Source organism: Poecile atricapillus, chromosome 1, assembly GCF_030490865.1.
Source record: "Poecile atricapillus isolate bPoeAtr1 chromosome 1, bPoeAtr1.hap1, whole genome shotgun sequence".
Classification (NCBI taxonomy): domain Eukaryota; kingdom Metazoa; phylum Chordata; class Aves; order Passeriformes; family Paridae; genus Poecile; species Poecile atricapillus.
Window position 1 is genome coordinate 86265617 of NC_081249.1, and position 27323 is coordinate 86292939.

Genomic DNA, 27323 nt, shown 5'->3' on the forward strand with positions numbered 1-27323 from the left:
AATAAAATCCCACTTCATCCTGATTTTAATTCAAAGATGCATTTCCTTAATCTTTGCAGAGGACAACAGGACAAGAATTCTTGTGTAACTTTAGAAAACAAGAAATACCAGGACAATCTTTATGTCCTGTGACTTGTTCTAGAATGCTGTCAACTCGAAAATAAAAGAGAAGATGACTCAATTACTGCTACTCAGAAGACACTGATTTCAGTATTAATGCTACAGGTTCATTTAGATAAACAGAAACAAAGATAAGGAAAGTTCCAATAAATAGCAATAACTCTAGTTTATACTGCTTGCTATTACGCCAAAGCTGTGGGTATTTTAAAATAACATCTTGTGTAAAAAGGTAACATGATTTCCCAAAGGATAAAGTGTCCTCTACCAACATAAGTAATTGATGACAGTTCTTATTGTAGATGCCAGTATATATTTCTGTATATAATGAGTCGAAAATACCTATTCAAACAAGACCTGCATTACTGCCTTGTTGAGAGCAGGAGCCATGTACAATGATACTTAAGGTAGATTAACTCATTTTATACAGATTTCATCTAGCCAAGAAATGGCAAATTGACTGTACAGTGAGATACACACAGAAAATGATTCACAGCTAATTATCAGTACTCACCTGCATTTCATACTTCAGGGTCATGTGGAAGCACCAAGATCCCAATCCCACAGCTGAAAACAAATCAGAACTATTCTCAGCATAATAGTACACATGTAAAATTTTCAGGTACATTAACTTAAATGCACGAAATGCATGCTTAACAGTGAAAAAGCAATTATAACATCAGCATTTCACTGCAGGGACAAACCCCTAGTTTTCCACAGCCTTCTACTTTGTATATTAGTCACCAATTAAATCCCTGAATTTATAGGGCTTGAGGCGCGAGTGTCCTCTTTACCTCCCCTCAATACTGTGTCCTACTAACTGGGTGTAATCTCAAAGAGGAAAGGAGCAGAGGGAACCAGAATGAATGGAGTATTATATATCAATTTATCTTTTTCCTTTTATGTACTTTTTTTTAATTTTAATTTTAAGTAAATTAAGATTTCTGTGTTGCAACTCTTCTTTAAGGCAAAGCATCATTCAATAACTAGTACTTCTGGAAGACTCTCAATATTTCTGCTTACTGTCCAGTTTTAAAACATGTTTTACTAAAAGCTTTCGCTTGTCTCCATAAAATATAGTGCTAATAACACTAAGGTCTGAGGTTTGATACCCACAGGGGCTGTTCATTTAAGAGCTAGACTTGATGATTCTTGTGGCTCCCTTCCAACTCAAGACAATTATGTGATTCAAAAGCAGAAGTGAATTGCTGCTAGAACTCAGAATTAGAAACTCAAGATAAACAAACCAATCCCACACAGGATTCATTTTGTGAAATGAGATTACCATTTCTGGGCCTTATCAATAGAAAGATGACTTCCTAAGAAATTATTTGTATTTATTTGAAATACTTTCTTTACACGTTTTGAATTTACTTCTGAAGTTACTTTATGAGACATATGCTTTGCCTATACAGTTTTTTCAGTCAGGCATTAATAATGCTTCTTAGAAGTTAGATTTCTCTGTTTAGAGCAAAGCTGGTACAGTATTTAATGCATCATTCATTACTTTGAAATACTATCAGTAAAACACTCTCATTAAGCACCAGCTCAGTTTTATTTTGCAAGAACAAGTACAGTAATGTGATGTCTTCCTTCAAGAAAATTGTTTTACCTCTGACTGTTGTTTCAGAGAAAGCCAAGTAATTTGCACTCAAGCCTTGATCACTGAGCAGTGCTGCCATATTTTGTGGCTAGAGTATCACCTTGCTTACACACACCAGTCAAGTTTCACTGATGCATAAACAAGAATTCTATCTCTGTGCACTCTGTAAAGGATTGCCAAGACAGTCAAGAGACATGTCTAGAGATGCTTCCTTAGTTAATAACTAGAACTGTGATTATTACACTTACTCAATGAAATTAAATACCTAAGCATGTAGCTTTACTGAAAAAAAACAAACCTGTAATACAGCAACATTTCAAAATATATTATCAAACACTTCAATGTCATTATTTCTCTGGGAAAATTAAGCACAATTCATACCAGAAAATAAGCCGCATGCACTTTTGTAAACTCTGATTACATTGGTTTGCTTCTGAAAAATCTTTCCAAACAATAAGCAAAAACTGCTTTCACATTCATTGAGATTCTAATGAGAAATTCTCATAGCAATTTTTCTATGTATACAGACTACATGATGAAAACTGTTCATTCTGGAGGAAAAAACCCATTAAGATCATCATTAAAACAGTGCCATCCATTATCCTGGCTGTCACAGAATACAAACTCTTACAATTTGTAACAAATGTCATTTCCATGTATGGCAAAATCATTGCATAAGATATTTCAACAAATTTTAAATTAACAAAATATGTTGTCGGGGTTTTCTTGTTTGTTTTTGTTAATGTTGTTTGGGTTAATAAATCTCAACAATCAGCAGCCAAATTCATTCCCTTCCTCCTGTATGATAAGAAGCAATTATTTTTAGATTAATTTTTCTTCAGTCTTTGAAAAAATCAAGAATGCTGCAGATATTAGTGTTTCAAGTCATTAATCCCATGACTATAGTTAATTTCTACAGTTAAAATAACTCCTCTTGCTTTTGTGTAATAATCATATTTAGAGTTTCTCTGATTACGAAATTTTACTATGCATCGTAGAACAATATTTTATCTATAGTATTTATCTATATAAAATAGGTTTCTGGAAGAAGAAAAGCTTACAGGGACAGATCATATGGTTCCAGGCTTGAGACATTTCTAAGAAATATTTACTTCACAAAAACCATCTGCAATGAGACATTCTGCCAGCTTTGAACTTTTCAAAATATGAGCGATCATGATCACTGCAATGACACAAGATTTCAGGAGAAGAAACTCTCCCAGACAGCCACTAACACACAGAACAATAAATTTGCTCCTTACCTTGTAAGTGGGGGTTACAGGTTCCATATTTTAGGTGTTTCCTTTTGCAAAGGAGCTTAACTCACTAAAAGCCGCATATTGGTTGGGAAGCTTTAACACCATCAGAAGTGGTAAGTACCACTTTCTCTCTAACTACTGTAACTCACTTTTCATAAATACTGCAAGTCACTTGGCATTTCTACATCAATGAACCTGCCAAGTTACAGGGGATATATATATAAATTATGTACTAAGTACAGAATACACATTAAGTCACAATATTATGAGATCAAAATGGCACTTCAGAAGACTAGAAATGCGAAGTCAGGGTTGCTATTCTGTGTAGAATAACAGGGTCTCTTTCTGTGCTGCAGCAAACACCCTGTGTGGTTACTGCCAGTGGATAAAACAGTGATGTTATGATGATATAAAAACAATGCATCTACAAACTTTACTTCATACATGTACCATCAAAAAACTTAAAGGAAATACCTATGGCTAGAAATAATCTAATATTATACAAAAGATCCAGCTCTATATATGAACCCTATAAACCTTCAGGATTTGAAACCTAGAGTGATTTTTTCAACAGTTTTAGGAAGCATCAGAAGTATCACATAATCAGTGATAATTCGGTTTGATGTAGCTATCCATCAGCACTCAAAATTCTCATTATGAGCCCAAGTCCTTTACTTAAAAGTAGTTTATTAGGATTTCACAGATATCTTTATTTAGGTATCTACACATGAACTAGGTTTCAAAGCTTCCACTCAGATAATGTCATTATAAAGAGTAATGCACCTGGCTAAACAGGTATTTTAGAACAAGTCAAATGGTTCTCCTGGCTTTACTGACTGCGCTGGCAGACAGAACCCTTTGCACAGGTAGACACATGTTTAGGTATTTAAATCTGGAGCTGAATTCCATTTTATTTTTTTAAAATGATTGAACTTAATTAAAGATAAACAACAACACACTGCATCATTAAAAGTTAAAGAATGAAACAAGATGAAAAAGTAGAATTAAATTAACTATTTTTAATTTGTTTTGTGTTGTAATGGCTCCCCTCCACAGCATGAGACAGGAGAAACACTGGTTACTCCAGAGGTACAGCTCTACAGTTAAACACCTGCTTGGCTGGTACTATTCCCAGACATTGCAGTACAAGTGTCTGCACTAGTGAGTTGTTGGAACAGCCTGTGGTATGAATCAGGCCTGTTCCAATGAGCATTTTCCCAAACAGCTTCCAGGAACAGTCCAGCAGGGTGTCTGCATACGGTCACTGTGTTTGGGAGGCTAAGATGAACAGACATGGGCTGATCCATGTTGCTTGGCTTCAGCACACAGGAATGTTCCCAACCACAGCTGATTTACCAGCACTGACATGGCCCTGGGAGCTTCTCTACAGGTGTTAGGTAAGAGGAACGGAATTAACTCTGACTGAAAATATTCTAATACATGACACAGAGTTTCACTGGAAATTAAATTTAGTAATTTGCTTAAGAGTTCTTATGGCTATGCCTAATAAAGAAAAAATTTTGCGCCTTTTTTCTTTCCTCCATTTTGGCACTGCTTGAATGACTGAGCCGTATTAAACAGGCCAAAGAAATCCACTCAGAACAATCCTTCCAAATTTCAGGTGAAGTATCTAACAAACATCACTTCATTGAGTGCTTTCTTATCTCCTTAGGTCCAGAAATTATATATATATATACACACACAATTTTTTAAAAATCATGATCCTTCTAGAATATGAACCACTTTGGAATCACAGCTCCCCAGGATGCATGAGATGAGGACCTGGCATGTACAGAACCTGATACAATACCCCAGAATCATAAGGAATTACTCAAAACCAACTGCTTATTCTTTGAGGTAGTAATGGTCCAATGATTTGTTCCACCTACTTCAAGTGACGCAACATACTGAAATAACAGCTTAAGATTATTCTTCACAATTTATATGTAGATTAAATGGTTCTCTACAGCTTAAAAATCATATCTAGTTCCTACTGAGTTAATTGAGAACATGCACTTTATGTTGAAAGGCAGCAGAAAAACGGGCTGAGAACAGTGAGCTGTATCTCAAAGGCCTTGCTGAAAAGTGTAACTCAGTCTTGGCACCAGAATGAGCAAGAAATTTATTTGAACAATTATTTAGAAATACCCCTTGTGCTGGCAAGATCTTACCATGTATGTGAAACAAATAGAGCTTCCATAATTCAAAATGCATTTACTTCAAAAATGAAATAAATGTCAACCAAAGAAATTGTGGGTATAAAAGTCAAGCACTGAACACAGCATGGTAAAACACAAAGGAACTGACAATCAGCTAAATGTCTGGAAGCACGTAAAAGAAACAGCTGATTTGGATCAAAATAATGTCTAGAAACAACACCTCTTATGTTCTCAAATGCTAGCAGATTTAATTTAACGTTGGCTTTGACAGCTGTCTTTCAGTATCTTGTAAAAATCTCAGTAACTATTCAAAATTGTTCAAACCTAACTAAAGTGCCCTCCCTTCCACCCCCATCTTCACAGCAGAATTGTTAAAGAATTTCTACTTTGACAAAACAACTCTCAGTTAGAAGCTCTGCTTTAATGAAGCATGCTGCCTCAAGTGAAATCACAAGTTTGTGTTAAAGTCACTATCTTTTCAAAGATTAAGTCTGCATTTATTTGTTACAAATTACATAGAGTAAAAACTGTTAATAAATAAAATTCATATGATGGAAAGAATTCTGTCTGGTACTTTCTTACAGAAAGAATTTTCTGTACACTTATTCTATCTCCAGTATGCTTCTTGTTCAGTCACATGCACAGAGAGATGCCAATGTTCCTGACACATTTCAACCATATTTAAAATTCTTTTTATGCTCTCATTCACTGTTTTTATTCTGCAGTAGAGCAAATGTTAAGTGGTTTGTGATTCCAAACCATCTTGTTCCTATTTTTCACTGAAAAACTATAAAGTCTTCCACACTTCTTTACATCTTTCACTTGCTGTAAAACAGGGTTACAGATACTGAAGCAGATACAAAGCAGAAGGGAAATGCTTTTGGGAGACCTTTAATGTTAGGTTCCAACACATGATAAAAATCAAGCCATTTATCACTTCAGACAGGAATCAAAGCCAACTCAGTCACAGATGAGCAGGGCCTACATGGAACTCAGCACTGCTTTCTAAATGCAGGCTGAGCTCCCCTTCAAGCAACACTGGAGAGAGGAAAAACTGAAGTCCAAGGTGTTTACTGTGACCAAAGACAGTTTTTTTTGCTTTTTTTTTTTGTTGTTTTTTTTACTATTTTAAACATTCAATGGGATATGAGAAATGCTCATCTGGTGTGGCAGCCTGACATTCTGAACAGATAGCGGCACACTGTCCATCATAAACTGTCACTGACAGAGGTAGTCACAAATCATAGTGAAGACAGTTTCAAACTGAGTTTTAAGGGGTTCCTTTCCATAGTTTAAAAAGAATGGCAGTATGGGACACTGATTCAAGAACACCTAACTTCACCAAACATTTACACAGCATTTCTTACCATATCTTTTTAAAATAAACCCTGACCTTTAACAATTCTGTCTGTCTCATACTGAGACAGAAATTAGTAATTATTTGAAACCATAGAAAATTTACAAATGGCTAATTAGAAAGTGCTCAGACAATATGCAAAGCAGTGCATATATCAGCTTTGCTGATATAACTGAAAACTTGTGAATTTGCACCTTGTCTATGTTACAGTCTGACTGGTATCAAGGATACATTTAACATATGGGTATGCGTTTTTCAACAACATCCACCTAAATACATAACATGCCAGTCTTAAAAGTAACATTTATCAATCCCTTACCACTCCAAAGACTGGGAAAAATCTCCATAGAGACAGGAGCTATAACAAACCCAGAAATCCTGTGAAACACAGAAATTCTATGAAATCTAGTTTTGAGACCCAAGTGCCAAACTGAACCATCTTCAAACATCTTTTCTTATAAGGAACAAAACTTCTAGTCACGCAATTAACATTTAAAAGGAAGTTGGTTCTTTTATGAATTTTGTTATTTTAGAGTGGACAGACTTCCCTTGAGTTGATCTAAACATGAATATTATACTGCTCTTCCATTCTTGCAAAACTTCCCAGACATGATGGCTGGGTGATATATGCCAAAGAGGAACTGGAAACAAATTCAAAGTCATTAAAGAATGCCTTTCCACTTCCCTCTACACCTTGGCCACTTCTTATATTACTTTCCTACACAAATGTCAGAAAAATATTAATATAGTGTGAAACTGTTTATAAGTAGAATACACAAGACACCTTCTGTAAATCATCAGAAAAGTACAGAGCAAACTAAGATACACTTAGCAGGACCCAAAGCCAGAAAAGGATCACTTTAAAATCTGATAAAATTATTTAGTGAATTCTATTTTCATGTTCCTGCAACAGATTAAATTTTCTGTAAACATTAACAAGTGTAGCAAATTAAGGTCTACTTGTCACACACATAGTATTTGGATTTAACTACTGGGTTTATTAATATTTAGATATATTTTCCATTGCATATCTGAGCCCTCTTTAAAATGAAAGAGCAAATTAAGTTTTACACATACCTGTAAGACACAAATATGCAGCTAAATACCGTTTTTCAAGGCCATCTTTATAGGTCTGAATCGCACCATAGATTGGAGGTAGAATGAAAATCAGGTTACTCACTGTGTTCCCTGTAGGACAGAAACATAAAGTAGAGATTTAGAATTGGGTATTATGTACTTTAACTAAATCTAACAAAATTACATTCACTCATTAGAGACAGTTTCAACAGTTTTCATCCAGACAGTAACTCAGCAAGACACCACCGCTCTCCATCCCTGGTCTAATGGAAGGTGTCCCTGCCCCCAGCAAGGGGCTTGGAACTAGATGGTCTTGAAGGTCCCTTCCAGCACAAAACCTTCTAGGGCTCTATCCTACATTCTACCCTATGCAAAGAAACGACATGTGTTGCAGAGACCAGAGAAAGCAATAAAAGCCAAGAGCCCAGCTCTCATACAGTGATTTAGATTTGGTTTGTTTTTCTTTTCCAAACTGTGCTGACCTAAGCAAAAGTGCAATTAAAATCCTGCAAAGTTTAAGTGAAACAAAAGGAAATGGTGCATCTCTCAACAGAAGGGATGCAGATTCAGCTTTTTAGCTTAACCACAAATCATAATTTTGAGAACAGAGGTTAGGTTATGGGAATTAAATGCCATACAATTTGGGAAAATGAGCAAATCTGTTAAAGAAGGCTTATATAGAGTAAACTGCACATTTTCACACACCATCAGTTAAATATGTATAAAACTGAAATCTAATTTGCAAATATCCAAATGAAATATAAAATTTATGAGGCTATGAAGACACCAAACCCTCTGCATATTTCTGCATTTTTTATTCAGCAGAAAATCCCAGAAGCATTTCACATTCTAGAACAAAGAACAAGAGTGAGCAGGTCCTTTCTGAATCAGACCCCTAATTCTAGGAGATATTTTTCAGGAATCCTACTTGCCGAGATCCATCCAAAAGAAAAGCAAAGCATACCTAACTATGTTCATATAACCCTAAGGCATTGCAGCACCTCTAAAAACAAAAATCCATACCTCACAGTTTTAAAGAAAATTCATACTCAAATGGGAAAAAGGTTATTTCAGAACGCATGTAGCAGAAATGTAGCTAGCTCCCTTGGTAGCTCTTTCATATTCTCACAAAGTAGATACAAATGCCACTTTGAGACAGTCTTCTCAACCAGTTAAAAATCTCATCTGATTTTTATCAGAACTTCTTTAAATCACTTCCTTACTGATTTGACATCATATCGTGCCCAAGCATGAATTTCACCAAGTAATAACAGTCAAATCAGATGTGCCAGAGACCTCACTCTTCTAGTCAGCTCTGAAGTTCCTCCATGTAAAAGAAGCCCAGCTGAAAACAAAACACCTTCTCCAAGGATATACAAATTTATACAAATATAAAGGCCTTTTTCATGTTTAAATTCTTCATGGAATCATTATCCTTTTACCACATTCCTACAGTGTTGCAATGGGTAGTGATTCCCTTTCAACAGAGACCACATTTGGAAGAAATTCACTCAAATGCTGTTGTGTGACACACTGACCATTGCCATGTCCTCCTGTAAATCATGCAAACACATCACCGAACCTTGAGAAGTAGAATAAAGGTTACATAGTCTGGATAGCGAAACTTCTGCTTTCTAAAGCAGTGCTCAACCATTTTCAAGAGAACTCAGTAGACATTATACAAATGTCACTGTTCAAGGTCACTTAGCTATGAAACTGTCAAAAGCCTGGCAAAAATTCAAATATGAAACTGCCAAACAAAAGAAATACCATGATGTTTATCCACAATTGGGAAGGCACAGGACTGTGGAAGAGAGTTGCAGTAGGATAACAAACTTCAGATATTTGTAAGAATGCAGAAAACAGATTCTCCTGTAGGAAAGGGAAGGGAAGGTTTCAACACTTCCTGTAAAGCTATAATTACGTTAAATTATTGAAAATTTACGAGCATTTAATCTGGGACCATCTTGCTGAGAGAGGAAATACCATAGACCTAATCTAGCTGTACATTCCTGCCACTCCTTTTCTGCACTTTTTGGCCCGTAATTTTCAGAACATTTGCAGCATGGATTAGGCAAGCCTATCTGCAAACATACTTATTGAAAGTTGTGTACATTTTTTTAAAAGAGGAAATGGGGGCAGGGGAACAATAAAGTTCTCTGGCATGCTGCTAGCAAAATTACTTTTTTCAAGAACAAAAACTCCAAGGCCTCTTGCAAACCCAAGGTCCCCAGGAATACATATTTCATAGAAGTCTAGCTAGTCTTTACAGGATTATCCTCACACAGAATAGCTTATAAATTCATTAAAAGGGATTTTACTAATTCTATCAAAAAATGGCAGTGGGATATGCACAGAGATTAACAAAGAATATCAAGAAAGAAGAAAAAGGTGGCACAATGCAGACCCATAACTCTAAAGTCATTTAACAAACAAGGATGTGAAACAAGTTTGGAAGGAAATAAATATGGAAGTAGAAAATGGGAAAACAAACTGTCAACAAAAAAAAATCTCATCTTTTTTCACTAAATTTCCTTTTTTTTAAATTGGGGGAACATAATGCATCAGAACACCAGGGGAAAACCAGAGAATGGAGAAATTGCAACTAAGGCAAGGGGCAGAAGATACGTAAAATAATTAAAGAAGAAATTATTGCTTACGCCTATAAGAAATAGGGTACATCAGCAATCTGATGAATGCACATGGACAGACCTGGGTTTAACTCTGTACTGCATTCTTCTATTTCACTACTGGATTCCTTGAATACTGGACTAGGGAGTGACTTAATTTTTCTTTAGTGTCCAAAGACTGCTTCTCAACATTTTATCTTCAACATGTCCATCAACAGAAAGGCAAGCCACATTATCTGAGGGAGAAATTAATGAACTTTCAGACTGAAATGACAAGAATAGGATTAAATATGATGGCCACAAACACACCTTTCAATGTGAATATGAATCCTTATTCCATATATAGAATTCATCTAATTGAAGAGGCAGAAAAGTGAATTTAGACTGCATGGTAACCGACCACAAACCATCACTGTATGCACCAAACTGCTTAAATTTATTTCCAGTAGAGACAGTGAAAATAGTTATGTCTTCATGCAAGTCAACAGTAGAATACACTGTTCTCTAGTTATTGATAGAACAAAAGAGAAAACTCATCAGGTGCAGAGAAGCTCCACTCAGATAGGAGTGATGAATGGGAGCCTACAGTTTCAGAAGGGACAAAAATTGCTCAGCTCACTGAACAAAACAATGGCTGGATAGAACAAAACTGTGCTCTGTAAAGACTTTGTGGGTCAATGCCAAAGACAAAAGGGAGCTGTTTGAACTGAAGGATAATACTGACAATGACTAAATAGATATAAACTAACCCTAAATAAATGCAGGCTAGAATAAAGAGGAAAGCTTCCCATTGGAGAGGAAATATTTACAACTGCTTCCCAACAGAAATGAGCAGCACGATGAACCTGCTTTCTGGGTGGAGCTCAGGAAGCTCCACAATCAGATAACACGATGTAGTAGCGTACTGGAGTGCTAAACCAGACCACATCCACAAAGATTATACATGGTACTAGGTACAGGGATAAATTAATGTCTAATTGTGACAATATGACTGACTGCACAAGTCTTTCAAGACTGTTTTAATGCAAACCATTGTTTCAAAGTAATGTTTTATTCATTGAGAGAACACCATAAGGTACCAGACCAAAATCAAATTTATGCAAAACATCTTTTCAACAAGCTTCTGTCTGTAGGAAGAAGAACTGTATGAGTGTTAAACTACATCTGCTTCCCGGTCTACAAATACAGCAGCAGAATCTGACAAGTGTTTTTCTAATGCACGTACATTCACAGTCATCTTCAGATCCTAAAAAATGTGTACATCATTAACACACAAAGACCTGTACACAAAGACTGATCACAAATATGAGGAAAAATAACTTAGAAGGGAAACAGTTTCTATGGGCAAACACAGGTACAATGTACAGCTTACTGTTGCACAGGCATTGTACACAGGCATTGGGAAGGACAAAAATCGGAAGTACCTTCCATAAAATTTCCATTTTTCCAAATATTCCACACTAGAAAGAAATTGTTACAATAAATTTGGATAAAGAGACAAAAAAAGTAAACTTGTAAATGAGTTATAAAATAACATGGTCATAAAGGAATAATAAACAGGATGCAAAAAGATAAGGAAAAACACTGGAAGTTAGAATTAAGATATTGTTTTCAGTGAGGAAGGAAAAGTGCTATCATAAAAAGAAGCTAAAATTATCATGTTCAGCTCCTGACAAAGTGATCAGTGTTATTTATCTTGTGTTAAGAGAGGCTTTCTCCTATGCTTGTACACAGAATGACAGCAAGATCTAACAAGCACAAGGATCTTTCCAAATTTTAAAATGTTCTTGCTTTCTCTGTCAAACAAATGAAGACTTTTCACTGTCTTATGGCTGTTACAAGACTCAAAACCAATAGAAATAAATGTTACTCTCAGAGAGGAAAGAAGAAAACACTTGCTGTTCAAAAAGTTTACTATATATAAAGAGCTCATTTAATATCAGGACTAACAAACACAACATTCACCACAGTGAGATTTTTCAGCCGTCAAATTTTTCATTATAGTAAGATTTTTGTATCCCAATGTGAAACAGAAGAAAGATATATATTTTAGAAAATAGACACCACTTTCCTAAGTTGTAATAGAGTCAAAGTATCCCTTTAAGTAAAACACACAAGTAAACAAACAAAGTTTTGAGGCTGAAAACATCCATTTCATTGTCTGCATATTATGGTGCTCTGCACAGTCAATTCCTGGATCATGCAGCTTTCTTTTTCCATCCCTGCAGGAAGAAATTAAAAATAATTATAAAAAAAAAAAGCCTGTCAGATGGCATCATGTAAAACTCGATTCATCTTTCTATCTGCTTTCAGATATAAGGAGCTCTATTTCATGGCTTTTGTTTCTGGAATCATCTCACACTGTTCTGGTGCAAACTACAGTTCATTATTAGAGAGTTTACTGAGTTGCAAGAAATTGCAAAGCAGTGCAATTCAGGCACATTTGAGAGCACAACCAACTACCATTACATATGCTCTCTTGTTGAGAACAGCCAACTACACAGAATCATCTGGTTTGGCCACTACCTTCAACCTCACACTGTTTTCGCTTACGGCTTATCACCAGGAGGGCAGAGCAGCAATTAGATTTTCACTTCCACCAGCCAGTTTTCATATATTCCACTTCAAAGTCTACAATAACTGCACTTCAGAGTGTCAGGAAATGAAAACTCCTGTTTCCATTTGATATTTCAGAAGGACCTCAAGGGGAGAAAACCAACTCATCCCAAAAGGAATTTTGCCAGTATGTAATTACTGGAATCCCTGCCTGCTAATGTCCATGATGGATCAATAAAAACTTCCTGTCACTCAGTGACAGGAACAAGACAGCGTTACCGCAGGCTGGAACACAGGACCAATGCTGACTTAAAAAATAAAATCATAAAAGAAAAATTTAAAAACGTGAGAGTGGGGTGTTTATTTTTAAGTTACAAGATCCATGTCTTACATTGTGTAATTCTCCTTTCCAAATACTAAGCTAATCTTGATTTTGTTTACTGGGACATTAATTGAAGTTATAACTTCTGCAATTCAGCTGCAACTTGTAGTGGCCACCACACTTCTAATAAAAAAAAATAGCAAAAATACTGAAGGATACAAATACCAAAGGAATTACTGAACTGTAAAAGCTGTGCATAAAAGCTTCCCGAGGAACTATAAAAATGAGTACACATAAATAACAACTCAGATCAATAGATCTTTACTGAGACTTCTAGATCTTCCTAGGTATTTAAAATAATGTCAGAAATCTGTAGAGAAAGTTCACATAGATCATAGGAATTATAAAATTAAAAGACAGATAAAACAGCACAGAAAAATGTAATGAAGTACATTACAAAGGAATGCTGCATTAATCTAGCTCTGTATAGAAGTTTTCATACTATTATGAGAAATATTGTAAGGCACCAATGAGAGGGAGGAAGTAGATACAACAACTAAGCATACTACAAAGGAAAAGAACAGCTACCTAAATCTCAGCCAGGCAGAAGCTACAAGAAAGTAATGTGGCATCCAAAGGATTTGCATGGGGGAAGGATTGAAAAGAAATATTATTTGCATTACTAAAGAAGAGCATTCTGATGAGCAATTGGCTGAACCAAGGAAAAGGGAAGTTTCAGTAAAACACCTAGAAATCTAGGATTTGGCAGAAGCAACATCTCCTAAAAGAAACATGAATCCTGGAAGAGTTTCAAACAGAATGGACAACACACTGCAAGATACATAAAGAAAGCAATGCACTGAGGGTGAAGAAAGGTGGCAAATGAGGTGGGAACACAGGCTCCTTCCCAAGGCCAGCACCAACTCAGATGCATACCACTGGTGTGAGCACACCGCGTTCCAGTTGCACATGTCTCAGCCCCAGCAGCAGCAGAGCTGCTTCCAGTAAGTCCAAGTGCTGGGACAAGGCCAAAAAAACTGAAGGCAACATTGCTGCTGCAGAGCTGGCCAGCTGGAAGGTTTAAGTGTTTAAAGTCAGCGTGCAGGGCAGGGCTTCTAGACCTTCTAGGCTACTTCTCCCTTGTCGGGCCTCCATTTCTCCAGGATATCCTTCTGAAGAAATAAACCATTTCAGTGATATATTGGATTGGGGAGGGTTAAAGAGGCAATTTTAGAAAAAAAAAAAAAAAAAATTATTAACAACACAATTTGATTTTTATTCCAGTGCATATTTATAAGTGGTTCCAACATGCTGTGTGAAGCGATACATTCTGATTTATGGTTTTACACTTTATATTCCAGCTGCACAATTCCTTCCCTTGGCATTCATCATACTAGTCCAGCTAATACTTTTAGATGGTTTCAGTCTGATTACACTATTTTATGTTACACTAGTGTCCTTCAAAACAATCAAAAGCTATTTAGAAGAGAAAGCTCTCGACACTGCTGGCTAACAAAACATACACAAGTAAGCGCAGTTCAAACCTGTAAAGTGTGGGTGTATTTTCTTATGCACAAGCCTCTTTGGTATGCACGTCCTACAAAAGCCCCTATTATAAACTGCTTCTGAATTGCCCTAGGTCACAATTAAGCTATCCTTTTCCTTACCCTCATCTCCACAAACTGCTTTGCTACTGTATAGTGAAGGCATTTCAAAAACTACAACTTAACAGAATACTATACTAACACTGACCTTGCTTCTTATGTAAATTATACTAAAATGAAATGAGAGAAAGCTAATACTTAACAAATTAGACAAATTAAAGCTCCACTTGTTCCTTCATAAGAAACAAATACCCTTGACGGTACCCTTGCAATCCCAGAAATACAACATTTATGCTTATAGTGCAAATTTAAATTTAAAACATTTATTGAGGGGCCAAAGAATTTTTTGCTCTTTCCCCTCAAATCTAAAACACACTGGTCACCTATTTAGTCTCCTTTACTGAAGGATCTAAGCAACCCCAGTCTTCTGGCTCAATATCCCTGCAAGACAGGCTGAACAAAGCTGCCTGAGTCACAAAGAAACCTGCATACAACTGAATTCAGGACACCAAAGTGCTCCTCTAGCCACTTGACCATCCTTAGCTCCCACAATAAAAATGAATGAGTTCACCACACCACTTCTCATAAGTAAAGCTTCAAAGCAGAAAGTACAGTCACAGTAGGAGCTGGGTACTTTCCAGAAACAATGTTTCTGTTACTAATTCTCATGTTTAGCATAATGAACTCCTCCTCCTGGAATTCTTAAAGGCTATCACAAGTGAAGAAAAAGTGTCTAAAGCCCCAGAACTTGCACTGATTTTTTTTTTTTTTACTTTTTTTTTTTAAATTTTATTTTTTTTGAGGGATCTGTCTCAAAACCTTTCATGAGTGAAGACTGAGATCAGCATGAACTGCTCTTCCCCAGAAAGCATTAAAAGGGCAGATTAAAACTGTGGAGGACCAGCTGTGAAGTTTAATAGATAATTATGAAAGCAATTCCAATGAAAATATTCTGAGGTGATTGGCCAGAATAAAGATCACTACAACACCTCAATTACAAAGCCAAGTACTGTGTCTCTTTTGAAGCCCTATTATCTTACTGTAATTGTATGTTTATCACACCAATACCTGTCACAAGTGCAGGGCATCATGGAACAGTAATAAATGGCTTTTGCATTTTGAACGTACCATTACATGAAAAATAACAGTATTTAGAAATGTAATAATAAAGATGTTAGAATCTATTTGTGGCCATTTTTTTGAGACTGAAGGAAGCAATTTAGAGAAATATGATAGTGCACACCTTCTTTACAGGACATTTTATTCTCAATCCAAGAAATGCACAATTAACCAGACTGCAAGGAATAAACTTGCATTACAGCCAGCTGCTATGCCATCCTGTCATATTTTAATATTGCTTTCCTAGGGTATGGGAAACCACATGGAAAAGAAAGCATAATTTCCCTAATAAACACGAATCTAAGATGATAGTGAGCACACCAATTACTTTGAAGTACACCTGGAAGGATTTTGAAAGCAAATCTAAAGTAAAAACAGTTGACATAGGCAGATCATTTGAAATACCAATCTAGAAAGCTCGCTAAAAGCAAGTGCTTACATCTGGAAAATGCAATCAAAGTCTAAAGAGATTAGGCTGAGATGATGTAAAGTTAGAATATTACATGCAATAAGCTTGCTGCTGAAGGGCAGATTTGCTTCTTTTATATCCTTCACTGGAAAACAAAATAAAACTTATTTTGAATGTTATTTTAAGGCAGGTTGATGATGTCGGACTGGAAGGAAATAACAGACATGGAGATTAATGTTCAGCCCAGGCTAAAACTAAGCAGTGACCAATATATTGCACTGATCATCCGTTTAATTTTCATCATTCTTAACTCCTTCCAGCCATTCTTCTCCTATGCTGGTGTCAGCATCCTGGCTTCCTGTTCAGTGTCCAATTAGACTGCACCAATTCCTCGCAGTCTAAGGGTCTGTCCAGATCCAAAAGCACAGCTTTTAGCAGCTGACAACTTTGAGTTACCAAGTACATCCAACCCAGCATCTGTCAGTCCTCACTATAATGAAAAAAACAACTTGATACCCAAGGAAGCTGTGGGTATCAGCCCAGAGGCTCTGGTAGGACCAGGCACTACCCAGTGACACAGGAAAGCTGAGCCTTAGGGGAGGAGCTCAACATGCTCTCTGAATGGTGAGCAGCAGAGAATAATGCCCAGGTATTTGTAGCTTTAGCTTGAGTAGCCCATCTTCAAAATCCAAATCCTCTCGCTTTCTTTCCTTTCTTACTATCAATATGGATTTCCCCTGGGTGTCCAGAACAATTAAAGCCTCTCCTATTTTGCCTGACTTGGATGGCAGGAAATTAAAGGTGAGATACTACGTGACAACTGTAGGAGAACACATGAGGATAATGAAACTGGTCAGTAATCACAGCCTGATTCAGACACACAGCAGACACTCAAATACTGATTGGTGACATTCACCCCCTTATCATCAGTATTAATAAAAAATTCTTTCTACAAATAACCATCTCTTTTCTTCTTCTTCTTTTTTTTTCCCCAGGGCTGTTTTAAATGAAAAACCTTAAGGCTACCCGGAACATGTGATGACAGGCAACTGATCACAAAAATGACCCGGAGTCATCATCTTCACTCTTAAGTATCTAACTTTAATCTCTTTTACATAGGTACTTCATTTCTCCAAAGTCTTCATAACCTTTTCCAGTTAATATAATAACCTCCAGCAAAAACTTTCAACAGCACCCAATTAATTCAATAATGCAGGACTCAAAGGTTGTCACTCCTAGTCTATAACTAACTCCAATTGTATTCTTTGGTCACTGTCCAATTGTCATTTTAAGATAACGCTCTTGTTTGTGCTTGAAAAATAAAAAGAAAAAGATTGGCAACCATCTATTAACCTTGGCAAAAGCTATTTATCTGGAGGGAAAATTAAGCTTTTCCACAGAGAAAGTAATATCAAACTCAGTATGTAAAGTATCTCACAGTCTAACCAATTAATGGAAGAGATATAAAATATATTGAAGGTTCAAGCTCTAAACACTATCCTTTTGTTATAAATATAAATTAATATAGTATCTGCACAATAATAGTTCATAAGGTAGGTGGCAGGAATTTGGGCAGAAATCTGTCTTACTTAGTAAGATACAAAATAGTTTAAAACCATATACAAATTAACCATGTTCCCAACACAAGGGGTGGCCCAAAGGCTGGCAGAGGACATCTTTCAGAGGAAATGCTTGAGACAATAGTAGAAAAAAAAATAAAAACAAAAGTCAAGTGGAAATCAGCATGGAAGAGCTTGGAAGGAAATGTGTTTAAGAAATGGAAATTGCTTTACAGTATTTCTCTGCAGGCCAGAATAGAGGGGGGAAAAAAAGGACATGAAAAATGAAATTCGGATAGACTCAAGAGTTTCAGAATTTCAGTACTGCACTGATGTTATGCATTGTGCAGAAGAATGTATTCTGAGGAGCCTTTCAGGATTATAAAACTTGGGTCTTGAAAGATTTAACAGCTACCAAAACTCTGAGTGAAAAGCAACTGTGTTATCACAGATCACAAAGGCATAGCAGTTTGTTTAAGTGAATGAAAACAACATCTGCTGTATGATTTCACTACCACAGTGCATTTCTCCGCTGCTTTACAAGGCATTGACACAATTCAATTGAACTGATTCTTAGAGAGACACTGCGTTCACCAGTAGCACAAACCATCAATGATCCTCTGGTTTTTACTCTGCTACATCTAAAGAAAGCCCTGAACTTCCACACTGCTACTGCTAGCGGCAGCTTATGGAGATAGCATTAAGCTGTTATGAACAGAAGTGTGTTGCCAACCTTTTTTCTACATTTTTGCTACTAAATTGAAAAAAATAAAGCAAAAAGTTTTCTCTGGTTTTCCAGGCAGTTTACTCAAACACTGTGGTCAGCACACTGTGTATAGTTTATTCTTTCTGCTTATACAGATCATTTTCACAACTGTGAAATACACTTGGCAAAAAAGAAAGGGAAAAAAAAAAAAAAAGACAAAGACATCAGTTTCCATTCATAAACAAAAATTTTACCTGGAGCAACTCTGAATTTATACATTTGAGGGTTTTTAAGTCTATAAGATTTAAAATCTAAAAAAATAAATAACATCTGTATCCTGTGGAAGAAATGTGGGGATATCAGTAGAAATACACCCTGCAGCTGCATGCAATAATCCCCAGAGTAGCTTGGCTGCTGCAGTCTGGGGTCAGCACCAGACCTGGAAGTCTCTGGCAGGACAGCAGCACTACAAACTCCATTCAAGAACAATCAAATCTGTAATGAGACTCACACAAACATGAAAACGTTTGCTGTGCAAGAAAGGATAAGTACTTGTAGAAGAAACACTCATTTTACCTGGAAGAAATTTAAACTCCTCTCTTGTGACTACAAAATCAGTTCATCAGTCATTTTAGCTTCCTGTTGCAGAAGACGCACTTGACTTCAAGGCAAGCCAGATTTACAGACCCTCTTTCTCAAAGACATACAAGTAATTTTTCACTTGTCCCTGGGTTTCCTCAATGAAGCTTAAAAAACCCATTTGAAGGGACCACAATAGAATGCTTTTCAGTCAGGAAGCAGGTCTTTGCCTGAACAAACAAATGGTGTTGACCAGGTAAAATGAAGAAAGAGATGTCATTTGTTCATCAAGTTAATACAGAAATACCTCTGTCCGAAGACTGAAAGTGTCCAGACTAATTTTAATGCTCAGTGCTCTAAGGTACTTCCTTGAGCTAATATTGCATCTGTTTCCCAGATGCTGGTTCTTGTTCAAATGCAAATCCTTACCCATCCATTCCTTATAACTGGAATCAGCAATTACTAAAAATCCAGCCTAGAGTAGTGGTATCATTATCTTACTGCAAATAATGAGCTCATTAAAGCACTGTATAAATCAAGAGCTTCTAGGGTCATGTCATGACCATTGAGTTGATACCCTGAAACCCTACTAGCTGGAATACCTACTAAATTCATACTAAATTCATACAAAACATACAGATATTCAGGTCACCCCTAACACCATGTCTTTCCTAATTCTGCTTGTCTCCTTTCCTGCCTGAGGAAGTCTAAATCTTGCCTTCTCAAATACAAAAGTCAAGCCTCAAACTAACATCCTGAAGTTTGCCCAGCTTAATCAGGCCACACTCTTGTCCCCTTCTCCAGTTTCTCTGATTAGAGAGAATTGCAATATTACCTGGACTTGGCTAAGGGAAAATACCTCCCTGTTCCCAAAACCAGCCAGAGATCCTTTAAGAGACACACACTCTGCACACACCATTTCAGGGTCACTCCAAGGACACTGCATTCAGAAAACATGTCCAAAGGAACAATGCAAAACCAAAATAAGAAACTGAAGCCCCAGGACACAGCTGGGAAATAGACACACTGCTGGACACTAATCTCAATTTTGAAATAAAGTTTGGAATTTCCTTCAGGAAAGTGCTGCAACGTGCAGGGCAGGTTGAGTCACCAGTTGGTGGAGAGGAAAAGAACTGAAGACAAATCTTGTTTGGCCGAGGAAGGGGCACAAAGGGTGCAGTCTCTCCACTGAGATTGTCAGAGCAAACAACTTCTACCTTCTGAACTCCAGACACACTGAAGTACGTACTCTGGCAGAGGATGATGGACCTGATTGTAAAGGAGATAATGATCCTGGAGATGCTGACTGCAGTGATCATTTAGAAATATCAGTTTTACAGTCACTGGTCACAGTGCACATGCAACCTATTTCTTCAAGGAAATTAATTTTTAGAAACAGAAAAAAAATATCATGGTTAGACACTCCATTTTTTTGAGCTAGCACAAAAACTCTGAAAATTTATAATTGCATTTTCAAGTACAAAGAAGGGTCTGTACCTGAAACCTTACATCTAAACAGTACCCAGCAAAATCACTGAGCCTCTACCCTGAGCTTCCCTATATGGACATATTCATATCAATTAATGGTAAATGACTGACACTGAGGCAGTGTCGCTCTGGTTTTTTTTCTATTGCAGCCTTCTCTAGAATTTCTTTCTTCCTGACACATTCTTTTGCTCTTCACAGTACTTCCTCAAAGACAGAATAACGAAGCACCTTTAATTCATGCAGCAGCTCAGCTTCTCTGCTAATGGACAGAAGAATGAGTGCAATTAATAAGGCAAGTGCAAAGAGCCCCCCAGCTAGAAGGCAAACTAAGGTATCAGCTTTGCCCTGATAACCATTTGCAAGTGGGTTCTCTTCTAGCATTATAATGTCATGTTTTGATACACATTTTGAATTAAAAGAACTCTTTGCATTTTATTAACCTTTCATGAGCCACAAACCTCTCCATGATCCTCGTGAGGTTGTCAAAGAAACAGCCAAGTGTGTGAGCACTCGCACGTATTGTGAGATAAAACAACAATACACTGCTGAGCTGTTGGGACTGGAGACAATTCCCAGACTTCCTTTGAACATCTTTGCATCGATAATTAAATCTTTCTTCTTTTTTTAAAAAAAAAAATCCTTCCCACTTATCTGTGAAAGGCACCAGAAAATAAAGAAAATGCATTACATAATAGCAGTTTCACACACACAAGACACAACAAACCCCGGACTGAAGACTTTTTGTCTTTCAATTATGGCAGCTTTTAATCTTTGACTAAAAGCTCATTAGAAGTAACTTAAAAGTCAGCAGTGTTCCTCTATAATAATTTATTTTATACTAATCTTCCGATTTCTAGCTACAAATATATATTCTACATATTCTATTATATAAATATATATAAATAAGTTCATATCATGCAGTTCATAGACCTGTCTGCCTCAGTTTGCACATAAGAAAAATGAAATTGTATAAATGTCAGTGCTCATTTGGAGTGGCAGATGTCCAACTGCCAGCTGTACAAGTACTGAATATGAAGCACTAATTATAGAGTAATCAAATGCTTTGTTAATCCATATTTAAGAATTTTACTGTCGCTTAATAACTACACACATATCAGTAGATAAACACACATGGTCCATTAGCACAGCATCTGCCAGGGTTTAAGCATATCCATAACATAATGGATAAATAAGAACTAATGATTGGAGAAATCAACTTTCCCAGGGCCTTCAACCCCATCTTTCAATGAAGGTTGGTGGGGAAACTGAAAATTGAACTGTCATGAGATAAAAGGTAGAGTTGCATCATGAATGGAAGATAAAAAGCAAGGAAGAATTAAAAATAATATATAAATCATTAGTGATGCAAAATGCATCGAAACAGTGTTACAAGACTATCTTTAGGCTTAAACCAAGAATGTACTTTTACAGCCTAGGAAAAGAAATAAATTAATGCAACAGTATTTGCCACTAATTCAAAATCAAATAGAAAGAAATAAAAAAAAAACATGACAGAAGAGACCATCTGGCTTATGATTTTGCTTCTGCTATATTACTCTTTGGAGAAGGGAACCCCTCTTTCAACTTCTTTTTGTCTGCAGCACAAAAAGCAAGCTAGAAGTGCTCATCCTAAAACGCACCACACAGCTGAGCACTGTTCTGCACACTCCACTTGACTTTACACTTGCCATCAATTAGTTTAATGCTTCCTTTACCTTTTTGTTTGCAGTGTCCCCCAAGCTGAGGGAGCTCCCTCAAGAAGCCAGATAAATTTCCAGAGGAAAGTTGTGATGTGGTTTTCTCCACTCAGGTCATTAAATTTACACACTCAAATCCCTTTCAGTCTTCAAGTCTCCAGGTCTGTGACTTTTTTTCTGTTAAACCACTCTTTAGAACTCATCTGTGTCATGTCATCTTTAAATCGCTCCATCTCAGCCAGGCAGGCAGTTGGGCTGATCACACCCAATTAAACTTGATGTTTCCTTCATCTGCCACTTTATCACTGAAAGAACTGCAGAGTTCTTGGAGGCAGACAGTTGGCTTTATTTTAGTTTTCTTACTCTCACATAGAGAGTACCTAGCCCATCAGTCTCTGGCTGCTTTCCAAAGCCTCTGGCAAAAAAAGGCAAAATGCAACAGGACACCCACGAGGAACAAGTGACAATCCATACGTGGCAGTACAAATTCAACATTAATGATATTATTCTAAGTTTAAGTAAATTTTGCATGTTTTTATGCTTTAAAGTAATGATCCCTATGGAAAATAGAGATCTGTGCATCTTTGGCAGCTGTCCTTTCAAGCAATGCCTAAAAAGAAACAACAGTATTTCTGTGTCACAGTTCACAATGTAGAGAATGCTTGGACGGCACTCTCTACCATCCAAGATGAGAGATAATGAGATATTTTACACTGAACAAGACAAGTAACAATAATCTTATCTCAGTCTCTTGTCTGAGGCAAAAATCAGAAGGCATTAAGGAAATGGAACAAAAATAGCCAGACACATGGGCAGATTCTCATTACACAGGTGGGATTTTTTCCTAAACAAGAGTCCCATAAGGAAATCCCAGTTACAAGAAGTCACTTACCAGATCTCTAATGAAAACAAAAACTAATGGATTTAACTCTGGTAATGATAATAATAATAATTAAAAATATTTTCTTATACGAAGATATCAGAACATGCTGAGACAAGACCAGAAGCCAAGAAAGAAACAATTTCACCAATTCCTTGAAAAGCCTGAAGCAATATTCTAGATGCCTACTGCTGCAAATGCCAGCATAAGGATATACTATCTCTAAAGCAGTCATGTTGTAGATGATGCGTATTACTCGTGGACAATGATAGTTCAAAGCAGCATAACTGGAAACATGACTCAAGTTTGATCCAAACTGGAACACAACATTCTGTTGATAAAAACAACAAATTCGCCCCCACGATTTTGCTGACTGAATGATAAGCCCTCATGTACCACACAGGGCTCCTTTGAATCTAAAGTATTTGTTTGAATTGGTACTACTCTACATGCTTTCAACTAAGGGGATATGTGAAGATTAGTTATATTCACTTATATTCTAAAAGAGAAATTCTTCTTACAGGGATGACTGAATGCAAGAAGGGTAAGGCTCCTGTCATACACATTCATGTCAAAACAGACCTCCAAAACTCAATGTTATGTGGGCTAAACTGGCCCAAAACACCAACCCTGCTAAAATTAGAGTAAGCTGTAACATTTGAATGGTAAGTGCTAAAAACCAGAATTTATATTTGCCCTTTTTCTATTTGCTTATGTGGGAGGATGGTGGGTTTATCTTTTACTGTTTTTCTCAATGAAGTGTACAAAGTTTGGACAATTCAGCTTTCAAGCACTGGGACCTGGAAAGGCTTAGCTCAAAAGAAGGAAAAAAAAACCCAATATGTCTACTACTTGCCCTTCAGCACACAGGAGTCAATCAGTGAGAAATCCTGAAAAAGGAATTACTACACCATACAATAGGTTTGATCAGTGAGGGATGTAAGACTCATTTTAAGGCTTAATAGAGTTAAGCTCACAAAACAATTCTTTTCAACTGGCTTTCCATTTCAATTGGTTTAATATTCTACAGACGGATGTAGAGCAGTTAGTCATCCACCTCCACAGGGGAGAAAAACTGACTAGATGCAGACTCAAAAAGGCAAGAAAAAATATTTTCATTATAAAAAAAAGTGAACTTTTGAATATATGTCATTGTGTTTGGGATACATCAAAGGAATGCAAGTGTGAAGAGCTACACCACCATCTTACTTCCCTTCCACATCTCTCACTACATACAATTGATAAAATGTCGTAATTTACACTAGTTCTTTAAGGAGTGAATGGCAAGGAACTGCATGTGGGCTTTTAGAACACAATGTAGCAATTTTGTACTAAAAGTAGCATGTTAAAACCAAATGCTAAACGGCACAAAAATGAAATTTGCACAACAAGCTTTCTGTTTGGTTCCTCAGCCTGCAACCTACTGGCTTTTGACCTGCCAGTATTCTTCGATTTTTGGGCCTCCAAAGTTTCTTATAAATTATTAATAACAAACACTTAATGCAAAAAAAATTCCATACAATCAGCTTTACCTGAGTGATACCAAGTCAGAAACTGATTTTCACTCTTCTGTGAGGTAAAACTTCAAATAATATCCCCACAATACTTATTGCCTCAGACCCTGAGAACACCATTACAGAACCACTGCTGAAGAAAATCTAACCCATCTTGGCATCTGGACTGAAATTAGCTGGTGTTAAGCTATCCATACACCACAGCAGGCTTACTTACTGTTTTGCATTTTACACTTAGACCATTTAAATGCTTTATCTTACAACAGAGGCCCTATATACAGTGCAATTGACAGACCAACAAACCGTGGTCCCAAACACCAAAATCATAAGGAGGGACCAGACCTTGTATAATTACTCCCTTTTTCTTCAGAACACAAGCCTTTCTGCCTCCCATTACTCTTATCCTCATCTTCCTTCTCCTGAATAATCCAAAAGTAGATTAAAAGTATCACTTAACAAGGCCAACAATGCAGGGATTATTTTAAAAATTTACATGCTAGTCAAATTTATTTTTACATTAGTGAAGCAACAGAACTTCCTCTTCCCTATGAGAATTATCTCACAAGGAAAACACAAAAATACACACTCTGCAAAAGTCTCATTCTATTTAAACTTCTAAGTTTGTCCCCTTTAAAGAGTATTTAATTTTGTTTCCTTTTCAGCCAACCTGCCTCTTCTCAGCCATAAATCTACACACCAACTTCCTTTTTCCTCTGAGCTTCTAAGCTGCTTATGCTGCCATTGTTCATTTCAGATCCTGTTCTCCTTCCTATTCCTACACTCTCAAGCCTCTTTCACAATTATTCATTTTGGATCCTCACCCATGTCAGTGTTTGCAACCAGAAGTCACAGCTTGGCATGGATACCCAGAACCCTCCATCTTCTGCATGCCAAGCTCTTCCAAACCGCTGCTGAAGCATCCCAGCTATGTGAAAGGCCTCTGCAGATTGCCCACTTCAATCACTTCAGGGTAGGTGAGCCTGGTCACTTTCGCACCCAGGGCCCCAACACTTCAAAGGCAGCTACCTACCTTATACGTGTGAAAGTTTTTTGTAGTACAAGGCGTCTGCCAAGCAGCAGCACATGATTATAACTACTACACCCTTTAAAGTCACTGCTCAGGATACAAAATATTTAGTTTTTCAACAAAACCTCCGTGACATATAGGGCTTGATCTTTTACCACTTGCAAGACACTCCTTTCTCAAGCACCTGATGAATGATGCCTTAGTTGAAGCCCGTTCTTTCTTTCCCTAGAACATGTTAAATCCTGACTGTTTCTGCCTAACAGAGTTTCGAGGTCAAACCACTGCTCTGCTCTCTTGCAGGGCTCTGAGCTATCCTAAAGGATAGCCACGTGCAACAGAGCGACTCTTCAAGCCTCGCTTAACTCCCACCACCTGCAGCAGAGCCACCTGATCGATGACGGTCATCATGAGGCACCAAAGACCACCTGGGGGAAGGTGTCTTCCCTGCGTGAAGACGTATCATGCATAGGAAGAGACCTTTTCTTTCCCTGATCGGTTTCATTTGGTTTGACCGCCCAGGCTGGGCAGATGGTTCCACCTCAAGGGGAGCGGAGCAGCAGACCCGAGCGGCTTCGCGGCGGGGCACCCCAAGGACGACTCCAGCGAAAACCCCTCTCTTCACCCATGCCTGTGGTACCACACAACCACCCCAGCTCCCGTGATAACCCCCAGGACCCACCTCACGGGCCACCCCATGCCAGCCACCCCCGCAGGGCCCCGGCACCCCCGCTCCAGCCCTGCCATCCCTATGGACACAGGCCGAAGGGACACGCTTGGGACGGGGGCCCAAACAACGCGCTGGGGAGAGAGGGTCTACACCTCCCCGTGCTCCCGACTCGGATTTTTGGGGGAACGAGGTAGAAGACACCCATTTCCACCCACCAGGGTTGGCTGAGGGGCAGCGGCACAGTCACCCCTCCGGAAAGAGGGGACAAGGAGAAGGAGGGATTCCCCCGCCGCGGGGAGAGAGCACGAAGGGCTGCGGAAAGGGAGAAGGAGGCGGCGGTGGGACGCGGCCCCCGGGGCCGGGGCAGGGACCGGGGCCGGAGAGGCCACTCACAGAACTCGGCGATGTAGTAGGAGACAGCGTAGTTTTCTTCGCACCACTCCAGGGTGGAGGTCGGCGGACCCCAGTAACCCTCCCGGTCGGCGGCCGGAGCCATCGCGGCGCCCGCTCCAGGCTAGAGCGGAGCCAGGGCACGGGGGCAGCGGAGGGAGAAGGGCGCCGGGCCCGGAGCGCGGCGGCAGCGGCGGGAGAGCGGGCGGGGCCGGCGCTGAGCCCGCCCGGCGGGGCGGAGCCACGGTCGCCATGGGGACGGGCTGCGGCCTGTCGGGCGGAGCGAACGGGGGTGGCGAAACATCTTGTGGTGAAAAACCTTGTGGTGAAAATATGTGGATATGGGGAACGTCTGTGGGGCAACACCAGCGCGGGGCGTGCTTGGCTGTCAGCGAACCCGCGCGGTGCTCCTATGAGGGTGAGGCGGGACGTGCAACATGACGGCGCTCTCCTCACCCGCTTTACAAGCCGGTCTGCGGGCAGTGAGGAGGTTTCTCCTTCCCTCAGCTTTCCACTCCGGTTTTCCCTAGAGACGTCGTGGAGGGTTTGTCAGGCGAGCGAGGCAGCGTGCTGCCTTCATGTTGTTGAAAAACAGCTTCACAGC

General features: G+C 38.3%; 1 protein-coding gene across 1 annotated transcript in view; it reads right to left on the bottom strand.

The window, feature by feature from the left end:
* The window catches only part of ACER3 (alkaline ceramidase 3), a 54231-nt gene extending 27311 nt beyond the window's left edge, over positions 1-26920 (bottom strand). The window contains exons 1-3 of the mRNA XM_058859721.1: positions 26723-26920; positions 7573-7683; positions 632-684 (exon numbers count right to left, since the gene is read on the bottom strand). Of these exons, the coding sequence (XP_058715704.1) occupies positions 632-684; positions 7573-7683; positions 26723-26825 (267 nt within the window). The 5' untranslated portion in view covers positions 26826-26920. The remainder of the gene's footprint in view (positions 1-631; positions 685-7572; positions 7684-26722) is intronic.
* Positions 26921-27323: the final 403 nt, after the last annotated feature.